Source organism: Eulemur rufifrons, chromosome 2 (genome assembly GCF_041146395.1).
Source record: "Eulemur rufifrons isolate Redbay chromosome 2, OSU_ERuf_1, whole genome shotgun sequence".
NCBI lineage: Eukaryota > Metazoa > Chordata > Mammalia > Primates > Lemuridae > Eulemur > Eulemur rufifrons.
In genome coordinates, this window is record NC_090984.1 from 97090174 (window position 1) to 97102757 (window position 12584).

At 45.8% G+C, this 12584-nt stretch overlaps 1 protein-coding gene across 2 annotated transcripts in view; it reads left to right on the forward strand.

Annotated features, from left to right (window-relative positions):
- Window positions 1-12584, forward strand: part of SUSD6 (sushi domain containing 6) — an 89362-nt gene that overhangs the window by 39017 nt on the left and 37761 nt on the right. For both annotated transcript variants that reach the window (XM_069488327.1, XM_069488336.1), the window contains exon 2: window positions 2003-2207. In XM_069488327.1, the coding sequence (XP_069344428.1) occupies window positions 2087-2207 (121 nt within the window). In that variant the 5' untranslated portion in view covers window positions 2003-2086. The remainder of the gene's footprint in view (window positions 1-2002; window positions 2208-12584) is intronic.

Here is a 12584-nt window from a genome sequence, read left to right on the forward strand (position 1 = left end):
AGCAGCCAGTGTTTACTGAGGACTTACAAAGTGTCAGGCACTTTGTCTATTCTAATCCTTACATCTTTGCCCTGCAGAGACAGTATGGTTACTATCCTCATTGTACAGATGAGGAAACTGAGGCTGAGAGTTATTGTGACTTGGCCACAAGGCCATAATAGAGGAAACAGATTTGAATCTAGGCATTCTGACTTTACTGTTCTTAGCCACATAAACGTATACACATTACACACACACACACACACACGCGCACACAACAGAGTTTTCTTTTCTTTTTTTTTTTTTTTTTTGAGACAGAGTCTTGCTTTGTTGCCCGGGCTAGAGTGAGTGCCATGGCGTCAGCCTAGCTCACAGCAACCTCAAACTCCTGGGCTTAAGCGATCCTACTGCCTCAGCCTCCCGAGTAGCTGGGACTACAGGCATGCGCCACTATGCCCGGCTAATTTTTTCTATATAGATTTTTAGTTGTCCATATAATGTCGTTCTATTTTTAGTAGAGACGGGGTCTCGCTCAGGCTGGTCTCGAACTCCTGACCTCGAGCGATCCACCCGCCTCGGCCTCCCAGAGTGCTAGGATTACAGGCGTGAGCCACCACGCCCGGCCACAACAGAGTTTTGTGTACTATTTTCAGACACTCACAAGTTCTGCCCCAGACCTCTTCATGAAGCACCCGTGTTCCACAGCTTTAAAGGCTCGAATTGGAGTCTGGGTAAAGCTGGGAGCAGAAGACTGCTACGGTCCCAGTTATTAGAGGGAAGTGGGTGAGGACAAGTGGCTAGCTCTGTTCATGAGCCCCTGGCTAATGCTGATTGAAGACTCTCATAGCTGCTCTTCTTTCCAACTGAGACATTCATGTTGCTGTTTTCAGTTACCCTATTTAGGAGGGGAACATAGGCCTGAGTCAATCTTCAGACATGGATTAAAATCAGATCTGGTTGGTATCCCTGGCAGAGTCTCAGGGGCATCCTTTATTAGGGTTGTAGATGGCAGATTCCCTTATCTGTGCACATAAAGCCTTATTAATGGGGAAGGTATGTGTGTGGAATTAAAAAAAAAAGTATTATTTAGAATACCTGTTATAAACTGGAATAAATGAGTAACTGACAAATGAAATAAAATAATTGAACTAAAATATAATAGGCCCACATCATGCTGTATCGTCAACCCAGCTGCCTCCCTAAAGGCATGTAGAAAATAATCCTAAAAGTGCTGACCCCAGATTTTTTTTTTTAAGATGCTGGTTCCTACTCTTCTGAAGTCTATCTGAACCAGAGTGGGTGGTAGGGCTAATTAGCAATTACAGCCCGTCCTCCACCCCCCGTCATTGTCAGGGTCAGCCAACAGAATGTGGTCACAGGTGTGTCGGGTGAGCCTTGATTAATTGGTCCATTTTTGAGATTCAAGGCTGTCGAGTCAGATCCTCAGGGGCTCATCCAGCCTCTGGCGGTTTAGCAAGCGGGCTGAGCCCTCAGCTCCCACTGCTGCATTCCTTCTCTAGGCGGTGTATTTCCCCCTTTAAGACACGTGTTCTCCCTCTCTCTCTGTCTCTCTCTCTCTCTTTTTTTCCTTTTGGTTAGTTGAACTTGTTCTGAGCCCAAGTGGCAAAGGCAAAGCCTGACTCAGGCGTAGCAGCTCTGTGTCAACAGCCACCTTTGCTCCTCTGTGCCGGAGCCTGCTGGGCAGTTTCTGAAAGCTCTGCTGTGCCTGACGGATGTCCAGGTGAAACGTGCCCACGTGAAAGAGAGCCCGTCTCCTGGCCCTGTTGAAAAATCTGGCTCCGGGATGCTGATGGCAACTTGCTGCAGGCCCTGGCATTTCCCCAGGGAGGAGTTGAAAAGCCACTTCTGTGCTTGTCTCTCCTGGCAGCAGGGATTCAGTTGCTAGAATTCTTTCAACTTCGAATGTGATTATGGCTTTCTTACCAAAGTGACTGCTTTTAACTAACTTATGGCTAAAGTTTTCACTTTATTCATGTCTTTGTTTTCTGTTTGTTTGTTATAGGTGAATCTATCTCTGGCTGACTTCAAGATTCTTACTTCTGGATTTTTAATTTTTTCTCTTAAAAAAAACTTGGACGGATAAAAGATGTGCCATGGCAGGATAGCACCAAAGAGCACCTCAGTGTTTGGCGTGGCCTCCGTGAGACATGGAGCATTCCTTCCACTGGTGATTCTTAGCACCCTGCTTGGAGATGGACTTGCCTCCGGTAAGTCCTGACCTGCCTTCTGTGTGTGGGAGGGAGAAGACTTAATACCATGGTTTCTCTGGAAGGCTAGGATAGGGGACTCTCCTTCTGGCAGGGAGAGCAGAGCATGGAGGGCTTTTGTGCTGTGGTATCTAGAGGAGAGAGCCAGTCCTTCCAGGGCCTGATAAGCCAGCTGGAGGAGGGCTGTGTGGGAACCTGCTGGTGACAACCTGTCACCCCCTCTCTCCTACAGTAGTCATCATCAGACAGGACAGAGGTGCAGGGTTCAGAGCACGATATACAGGTAAGGGTGCAGGCTTGGGAATCAGACTACTGCATTCTGCTTGCTACAGCCCATGCCTCCTACTTGCTTGCTCTGTGACCCTGAGCAAGTCCCTTTACTGCTGTAAGCCTCAGTTTCCTCAGCTGCAGAATGGGTTACTGATGGTATTTACCTCATTAGGTAGTTGTGAAGATTGAGATAACATAGTAAGCCCTTAATGACTGTTAGCTCTTTTTTATTTGTTTCTTGTCTTTCTGTGCTTTTCCTCAGAATGAGTGCACAGTTGAGGTCTTGTAATTTAGCGACGGTAAGACCTGGTTTACTGACACTGTAAACATTGCGATCTTGGACAAGCCACTTAGCCATTCTCAAGCTCAGTTTCTCCCTCTGTCAAATGAAGGGGTTGACCTAGATAATCTTTAAGGTCACTTCTAGCTCCTTCAGTTTATGCTTTCATGATTCTGAGTGCTTTCTGATTGAACATGGCGAGCTGGTGGGGCACTGGCAGGGGCTAGAAATGCAGCACTGAGCCTTTTGGGGTTTGTACAGTCCTTTTTGTCTTCAACAATGCTCCAAAGACCCTTCCAGGTTCTCTTTGTGTGGTCCTCTTTAGGAAGGACGTGTTGGGTGTGTATAGCAGGTCTCGGGGTGGTTTGCCAGAACCTGCTTCTGGGTGTGTGAGCCCCAGTATCATCATTGAGCTCAGCCGTAATGGTGTTCCTACCAGACTTCTTTAGAAACGCATGTGACAGTTTCCTTGGACAGCGCTCCCTGGAGAGAGATCTCAGAACTAGATTCTGGGAGGGGACCTTCTTGGGAGGTGTTGGGGGAGTGGTGTACTGTGGCTGTAGAGTTCCCATAGCTCAGTGCTATCGCTTCCGTTCCCTTTCTGTCAACTCCCATCACCTACTTACCCAGCACATACAGATAATAGTGTAATCTCACTTTTCTTTTGAATTGTTGGGAGAAACAATTACTGTTTTTTTGTTCCATCATAGCTTTCCCTACCACCCACACACAGATTTCCTTTTCTTTTGCCTCTCCTTCCTCCCCCTCTGACACTTAACCCAAACCTTTCTTTAGCCATGAGGAGCCCCTGGCACAACCCAGGGGGCCATGATGTTTGGGACCCCATGGTGTGGCCATCATGGTTATATTGAAAAGAAGGAAAAGAAGACCAGTCTATGGAACTGGAGACCATTATCCTTAGTGAAGTATCTCAGCAATGGAAAAACAAACACCACATGTACTCTCTAATAATTGGGAGCTAATTGACGGGCATACACAGGGGCACAAGGAGATGTAAAGGTCATTGGAAATCAAGAAGGGGGGGGAAGGAGGGAAGGCGTAACAACCCACCTGTCAGGTACAGTGAACACTATTCGGGTGATAGGCTACACCAGTGTGAAGCAGGGCTTACTTTCGTCGGCCACTCCAAAACTGAGGAAGCCTCTAGAAGTGGTAGTTACAGAACCACAGAGCACAGAGACTCTATCTTATTCATCACTGTGTCTCTAGAGCAGAATTTGGTAAACTGTGGCCAATGGGGTTGGGCCTACCTGCTGTCTGCTTTTGTGTGGCCTTCGAGTTAGTCATCTATATTTTTAAATCATTGAAAAAACTCAGAAGAAGATGATTTCATGACATGAAAAAATTTATATGAAATTCAAATTTCAGTGTCCATAAATAATTTTGTTGGAACACAGCCATGCTCATTTATGTATATATTATCTGCGATTGCTTTTGTGCTACAGTGGCAGAGCTGAGTAGTTGTGACACAGACCATGTGGCCTGCAAAGCCTAAAATACTTGTCCCTTTATAGAAGGGATTCTTCTCCCCGCCCTACCCTCACCTCCCAGCCCAGAACAAATGGTGCTCAATAATTATGAGCATGAATGGAATGAATGTCAGAGCAGGAAGGAAGGAAGGACTGTTCAGAGCCAGGTTGGACTTGAGATTGTGCACTTGCTGCCCAGGGCCTTACAGCTAATGATAGAGCTGGGAGCTGGCCTGGTACCTGGCATAGTCCTGCAACCTGCCTCTTCCAAGGCTCCTCTGGGGAAGTTACCCTGGCATGTTGCAGAGTGGTATTAGTGGCAGAAAATCTGCCTTCAGCCTCTGAAGTCTTTAGCCTCTTTAGCTTCATTAAGCCATCCTACTTACCCTCACCCTGCCTTTTGTTGGCTCCACCCTCCTCTCATTCCCCACCCCATTTTCCTACTACCCACACCTTCCCAACTTTCCATCCAAGGCCTGAAATCAATTATCAGGTTCCAGACTGTCTGGATAAAGGGATTATTATTCTCCAATGTGGAAGAATGTGTCTGTTTGTAGTGTGGGCTCAGACCAAGATGAGAAAGTTGGCTCTGTTGTTTTCTTTTCCCTCCCCCATCTGCAAAGACCCCTCCCTTCCTTGCCACCCCAACCCCCAAGTCTTTCCTGCTCCCCATAAAGCATGTGTCCTGACAGGGAATAGGATGCAGGCAGGGGAAGGGGTTTCACCATTGCTTAGATCCAGTGCGTCAAGTTGCTGCCAATGTTTTTCCCTCTCTCTGGGATAGCTTCTGGGGGAGGGAGGTGCCCTTTCCTTGGCCTGAAACCCAGAGCACACCTGTATGGTCGTGCCTGCCATGAGCAGTGTGCCAAGCAAGCTTGCCAAGAAACCAAGACTCTCAGATACCCCAAAGCCAAGGAAAGGCAGTTCGGTTCAGGAAAAGCCCTTCTTTCCCTTCCTGCCTTTCTTACCTGTTCTTGTAGCTGCTCCTGAACACCCATTCCAGAGACATTTTAAAATGGGATACTTGTAAAATACACAGCCTTGTTATCCAGTGAGCTGTAGTAGACCCTGGATATGCACGTGTGTGCATGCACATTCATGATTCTGGAGAGAATCCCACTGGACATGGGTTAATGGGCATCCTCCAGGGCCAGTTTGTTCACATAGTCTCTGGTCATAAATACCACAGTTGTTCTCTGGTCTTGATCATAATCTCAGGTTTAGTAGAAAAGAATCACATATGAAGGGCCACTTGAATTCTACGGTAGAATTATGTCACATTTGGGGTTAAATTTCCATACTGGTTTCTCTGTTTGCAGCTCAGGATTTGCAGTTTTCAACAGAGAAGGTGTTAGAGAGGCATTAGGTCTGGCTTTCCCTTGGTCATTCCTTTAAATGGGGAGAATTATTGAAAGGTTTCCTTTTTAGGAGTGGCAAAAGGAATCGTATCTTATTCTTCACACCCAGTCACACCATGCAATGGGAAGACCAGAATTAAAAATAAAATCTGTGCACATGCTACCCAATTTGCCTTTCTTGGACCGGAGAGACATTAAGATCCCAGCCATGTAGCAGCTTCTCTCGGGTCTCACAACTCTACCTGTGATCTTAAGAAACTTGCTGTGTGACCTTAGGCGAATCACGTGACCTCTTTGTGTCTTCTATAAAACAGAAACAGTGATCCTTAAGAATATTGGGTTGGCGTTGTTGTGTAGACTAATACGAATGATTAGAGAGCATGTGGCATTTAAATGTGTGATGTAAGCCCCAAATAATAACAACAACAGAGTTGGTATGTGACCTACTGTTGAGTCATGCTGCACAGTAGACTTTATGCAGATGACATTCTGTGCTGTCATTAAAACACAGAACTGAAGGTGCAAAAGTCCCTGGTTGAGGATAAGAGATTTTGGAGCAGGTGTCAAATTTGACCAGTGAGGAGAGATTGATTATTTCAGGAATGCCGTTTGCCTTCCAGAAAGCTCATGTTTACATAGTTTGATGATCTCAACCTAACTGGCTTGCTGACTCATAAAAAGCTTTTGGTTTGAATTCTTTTCCTTTCAAGAGAAAACTCCATATTTTACTTGTTTCAGACTTTTCCTCCCACAAAATGTTGCCATGGCTTGTTAGGCCATGTTAAACTAATCACACGATCACCTAGAGCAGTTTTAAAAGAGCAGGGAAATCAGCCATCTGCATTTCTACATGACAGAGTGGGAATGCCAGGCACTTAGTTTTCATTGAAGCTGAAAAATGTTGAGAACCAGTTTCTCTGGGAGATGACATGGCTTTGGCCCTTAGCATTGCTGTGGCAGAGAGATGTTGGCAGGTGGCCTGGCTCACATCATCTCCGAAGGGACCCGAGTCAGAGATAATGTCCACTGAGCTGAGAGGAAAGGACAAATAGGAAACGATATGCATAGAGCATCATTTCTGTGCCAGGCTCTGTGTTATGCCATATTAAAGCTCTCAGAACACCTGTATGCTAGGGGGCTATGTAACCATTTTATGAAAGAGAAACTGAAGCCGAGAGAGAGGTTAGATAACTTGCTCAGAGACAGATGACCGTAAGTGGTGAAGCTGACTGGGAGTTGTGCCCAATGTGTCTGACTCTGTTGCCCATGGTCTTTGCTGGGAACCACACTACCTGTGCCCGAGTGGCAGGCTTCTCTGGGACCCATTTCTTGTGTTTCCTGATGGAAGCGCTCAGATCAGCCTTCAGAGGCTTACTGTGACAGAAGAAGGAAGACACTGTGTCCTCTCCCCATGCATGAAAAGGATACGGGAGTCATCTTTGGGTTACCACGTTTCCCTCTGTGGTTGTTTCTGTTCTCATCTACAGTGGCCCTTGGTTGTTTGGTTCCAGTTTGGGCACAAGGTTTGCCAAGGTGGTTCTATTCTTAGAAAGGAACAATAGGGACCATAACAAATTGTTTGCTAAATGAGGGTGTAGTTCCCAAAACATCCGCAGAGCATCTTCCTGTCAGCTGCTGATGAAAGTGATGTAATCTCTCCATGCTGTAATTACCTATGACTATAAAAAGACTTGGGGATTGTGGTGGGAGGCTGGATGGGTCATTATAGGGCTTGTTGAACCCTGGTGTCAAGAAAAGACATTGAGAAATCTTCCTCTGCAGACTAATTATTGTGCCATGTTTAGAACAATATAGGCACGTGATACCTACCACCCTTGTATTTTAACTTTCTGACAAAAGAAACCAGGAGTCCAGCAAGCCAAACACCTAACTGGGTCTTGATTGGGTTAAAGCCCTCATTAAACATAAATTCTGTCTGCTGAGCAATGGTGCCCCACTACCCTGGCCTAATTTGCCAGCTTAGAGATGATTATTCTTACCTGCTTGACTCTTTCTGCAAAAGGAGGTTCCAGGGTGCTAATAAAAAAAAAATTAGCGTTAGCACCTGGAGTCTTTAATGATTTTAGGTAGGTTTCCAGATGAATTCCTCCACCATCTCTTACCCACTGAGAGATCCCTTTCCTCTGCATCACTTGGGAGGGTGAGCCTGCAGAGAGAGTGAGCAGCCCTCCAGGTCCAGGTGGCCTGTGCGGGTGGTATGTGGCTGGCTGCCTGGGCTGTGACCAGATCAGGAGTAACCGTGGCCTGTGTCAGGTTTAGGTTTGAGGCCCAGAGAGATACTAGCACTATCAGAGAAGACCTTTCTGTGGTGTAGAGTGAATGAGAGGTGCCCTGGCTGTTGACTTCTTCCCAGCCCTATTCATCGACCTCGCCTTAACCCAGTTTAACTCATGAAAATCTGAATTCATTGGAAGACAAGGGGGAGATTATAACTTTTTCAAAAAAAGGATTGTCCCTAGAATTTCTCGCATGGCAGTCTCTGATCAGGTGGAATGGGATTCAGTTCTTACACACCTTAAAGTAACAGCCACAGAGATCACGAGTGTAGCTTGGTATTGTATCTAGCTGCTTTTATGCTTCAACTCTCCAGCATATTTTTTGGAGAGGCAGTGTAGTCTGATTAAATGCCTGGAGTCAGACTGTCTGGATTTGAATACTGCCTCTATTCCTTGATACCTATGTTACTCTGGATAATTCTCCTGACCTCAATGTCTGTATTTCCCCAGAATGGGGATGATAATAGTGCCTGCTTCATACTATTGTTGTGAAGATTAAGATAGCATAGGTAAGGTGCTTGGAACATTACCTGGCACACAAAGTAGTAATTCCCACATTAGAAGATGAGATTCTAGTACCTACTGATACTATTCTACACTTCTGGTTTTTGATGCCACAGCTAATTGGTTCAGACAGACTCAGGGTTGGAAGGTGCTCCTTGTTTCTTTTGGATCTGTTGGATTCTGTTTGATTCCATTCAATGCATACTGAATAGAGTTAGCTCCCTGATATTGATGAGGTTTTCCTAAGTCCCTAAATTCTCAAATACCACACGTCGGTATCCCATACATGAAGACGAGTAGAAAAGAGCAACAGTGCCCCTTTGAGATATTGATGCTGGAGGTCAGCTCAGTGGTCTCACTGTAAGCTGTTCTCTTCAGGGAGGCTGTCATGTTGGCATTTCAGATCCGATGTTCCTCAGAGCTGCTATTTGTTAGGAACTTTGGGAGTCAGTTTTTTTGGAGAAAGGGTCTCACTGTATTACCTGGGCTAGAGTGCAGCGGCGTCACCACAGCTCACTGCAACCTCCCCTCCTGGGCTCAAGTGATCCTCCTGCCTCAGCCTCCTGAGTAGCTGGGGCCAGAGGTGTGTGCAGCCATGCCTGGCTAACTTCTTTTATGATATATTTTGTAGAGACAGGGTCTCAAACTCCTGGCCTCAAGCAGTCTTCCCCCTCAGCCTTCCCAAGTGCTGGGATTACAGGCATGAGCCACTGCACTGGGCCTGGAGTCAGTTTTGAAACTTCATAATTAAATATGAGAATGACAAGGGTCATTTCTTTTAAAAATATATTTTATTTCATCAGCACAGTGATATGATTAAAGAATTGCGTTTTAAAAGATTCCAAAACACATCTGGGTGGGAGAATACAGTACTAGAATTAAAAATAAGAAGTCTCTTATCTTTTCTCCATTTGGTAGTCCTTTTGCCTCCTCGGGCTTTTCTTGCTATATTTGTCAACATTTCTTCTTCTAAGAGCCTTTTTCTACCTAGATTCATTGGCATTCCCAGAGATGGAGATTTTTCCCTTGTTTAACTTTTTTGACTTGTTAGCTTTGCCAGTAGTCAAATCTTTTAAAGTACAATTGTTTAATCATTCAAATTCTGGGAAGTATTGCAGGGAAGATAAACAGATTCTCTTCAGAATTTCGTCTTTGAAAAGCTTTTTTTTTTTTTCAAATTCACAGAGTATTTTAGGCATTTCAATGGGAGGAGGGACACAGAATGTGGTTCAGGAAGTTATGGCCACGTACAAGCAGGGTTATAAAATAATTCAGCTTTATCCTTTGTTATTCTAAGTAACAAGTGACACTTTATGAAATACAAAGGGCCTGATCACTTCTTCACATGTCAATAGACTCCTGTCACTTTGGGAACGGGCAGGACCTGTGTGTTTATTGTCACTGTCTGAGTTCTGACAGTTTGGCCTTGTGGACTCTGGCCATGGTAGGAGGAACAAGAGAATGTCATTGGGTTTGTTGCGTACTCTGGATGAGGACTGAGTGGGTGAGGATCAGCCTGTCAGTGTTTGCTGGGCACTGGTCTAGGCACAGAGACGCTTGGAGGCAGAGAGGAAAAAAGCCTTGGATCTCTCTTCTTGCCAGTTGCTTTCATTACAATCCAGAGGCTGGATTGCAGAGGACCCAGTGATGTCCTGAGCCAGTGCAGGCCCACTGAACCTCCTTGGTAACCAGGCATGGTTATCAGAATTGCTAATTAGGTGCCCATGGAGCTAGCTGGGGACTTCAGTGGGCTGTGTGTCCTCTGCTTATACTCCTCACAGGGTAGACCCTCTCAGTCTCGGAGTTTTAAAATCTTCTTTTTTTTTTTTTTTTTTGAGACAGAGTCTCACTCTGTTGCCCAGGCTAGAGTGAGTGCCGTGGCGTCAGCCTAGCTCACAGCAACCTCAAACTCCTGAGCTCAAGCGATCCTCCTGTCTCAGCCTCCCGCGTAGCTGGGACTACAGGCATGTGCCACCATGCCCGGCTAATTTTTTCTATATATATTTTTAGCTGTCCATATAATTTCTTTCTATTTTTAGAGATGGGGTCTCGCTCTTGCTCAGGCTGGTCTCAAACTCCTGAGCTCAAATGATCCGCCCACCTCGGCCTCCCAGAGTGCTGGGATTACAGGCGTGAGCCACCGCGCCCGGCCTGTTTTAAAATCTTCTATACACAGTGTCCCTCGATCTTAGTTCTTGCTCTTTGCTCTTGGTTCTGTGTGTGTTTGCACATAAGCTTATTGAAGGCAGGGACAAAATCCGTTATATGTTGCTCATTTGCTCTAACCAGGCCAATGATCATCCCAGGTAGACCTAACAAACATCCTGTGGAAGGTGCTTCATGGGTGGGGCCGCCCCACTAGAGGAGTATGCAGAATCATGGCTTGTCCTTCACATGAGGAAAGCAGGACCAAGTCTAGGACCCTGTGAGCAGCAGCAGTCTATGGGGCCGTCCGCTGCTTTATGGTTTCCCGACGCATTCTGTCCTGTCCCTTAAGGGTTGCAGGTGGTGGGGCTGTCGTGCGGGGAAATGAGAGGGCCGGGCAGGCTGCCTAGAAAGAGTGCATTGTATTTAACTTGCACTGTTCACTTAATAATTTATCATGAATATTTCCCATATTATTTCATATCATTGTACAAGAAATAATGTATACATTATGAGGACATACTGTATCTAACAAGATATACTGTTAGACTCTTTGATTCTGTAAAATTAAATAAAAAAAAAAAATTCACCTTAAAAAAAAAAAAAAAAAAGAGTGCATTGTAGAGTGTGCTACCTTGTACCCTGGGTGGGGATTTGGACCCAGAATGGGTCCTTCTAGGTAATGAGGAGGGACCACTGGGGAGTGCAGATACGGTGGAAGAATGTATGTGAAAACCATGCTAGCTCTAAACATAGCCTGACATATTAGAGAGGAGCTGGAGAAGTGCAACTTGGGTGGGTTTGGCTTCTCTTCCCTACCCATTGCCTTTACAGCCACAGCTTCCTTTACCTGTTTCTAAAGATCAGGTTTAAGGGACTGCTTATTCCCCTTTCCCTGAACATTAGCACCTTCAAGCCTGTTCTCACCCTTTCTTGTGGCTAGAATCCCACTTCTTCATTTTCCCTCCCATGCTTGTTTTTATCCTTCAAGGTCCAGCTTAGAGTCGCCTCCTTTGTGGGACATCACCCATCCCCTTACCACTGGAATTATTAAGGTTTGGAGGAAGGAGAGTAGGAGGCCTTGTGTGTATTTCTTGAGTGAAATTAACAAGAGCTCCTAATCTCAGTCCTTCTTCTTTGGAGGATGTCAGAGATGTTTCCTAGGAGCAGGGTTACAATTCCTAGAATCTCAACTGTCTTTGATTTGAAGGAATTGGATAGCTTGTGAAGACTTCTAGAAATTGCAACTTTGGGGAACTCAAATCCTTTGGTCTGCGGATGATGGTAGATAACCGTGTAGACTTGTGCCAAACCCTGGTGACCCAGGGCTCCCAGGGTTGCTGTGGGACAAATTGGGTTTGGTATTTTCATGATCAGCATTAACTCCTTTAAGAAGTACGTGTAGACATGAGGTTGGCAGGGAGGACAGCAGGAGGTGTGTAATGCCTTGGAAGGCTTTCTGGGGACCAGGTACTGGGCTGGATCTTGATGGATGTTAATGACATGTATGTAGCCTGTGAGAGGAGGGCAGCGGCAGCCAGGAATTGTGCTCTGCACCAGAGGAGTGCAGAGCTTATGGTTTAGCACTCTAATTTATTCCTCAAGTACTTGTTGAGCTCCTGCTGAGTGCCAAGACTGTGCCAGCTACCGAAAATAGAACAATGTCACGTGATGCATGCTGTGATCAGGGAAATCATTGCACTACACTGGAATGCTAGTGGGCGGGGCTCCTGACCCAGTTTGGGATGGTCACAGTAGGCTTTTCTGGGGGGAAAGCCTGTTCAGGTCCCCACTGTGACCTGAACAAGCTCTCCTGGAGTATCCTAAGCATCAAAGGGTTAAAGAAGAATAAATACTAGTTAATGAATCAAGGGGTTGAGTGAGTCTAAACAGGGTTGGAGGAGGATGTTAATTTTAGGAACAAGTTGTGGGACAAGATCAGAGATGAGCAGAATGGCTCCTGTTTGCCCAGGTGACAGGAAGTGATAGGCTAGGAAAGGTTGCCCTTCCAGCCTGCCCAAGGGGAGGGTCAC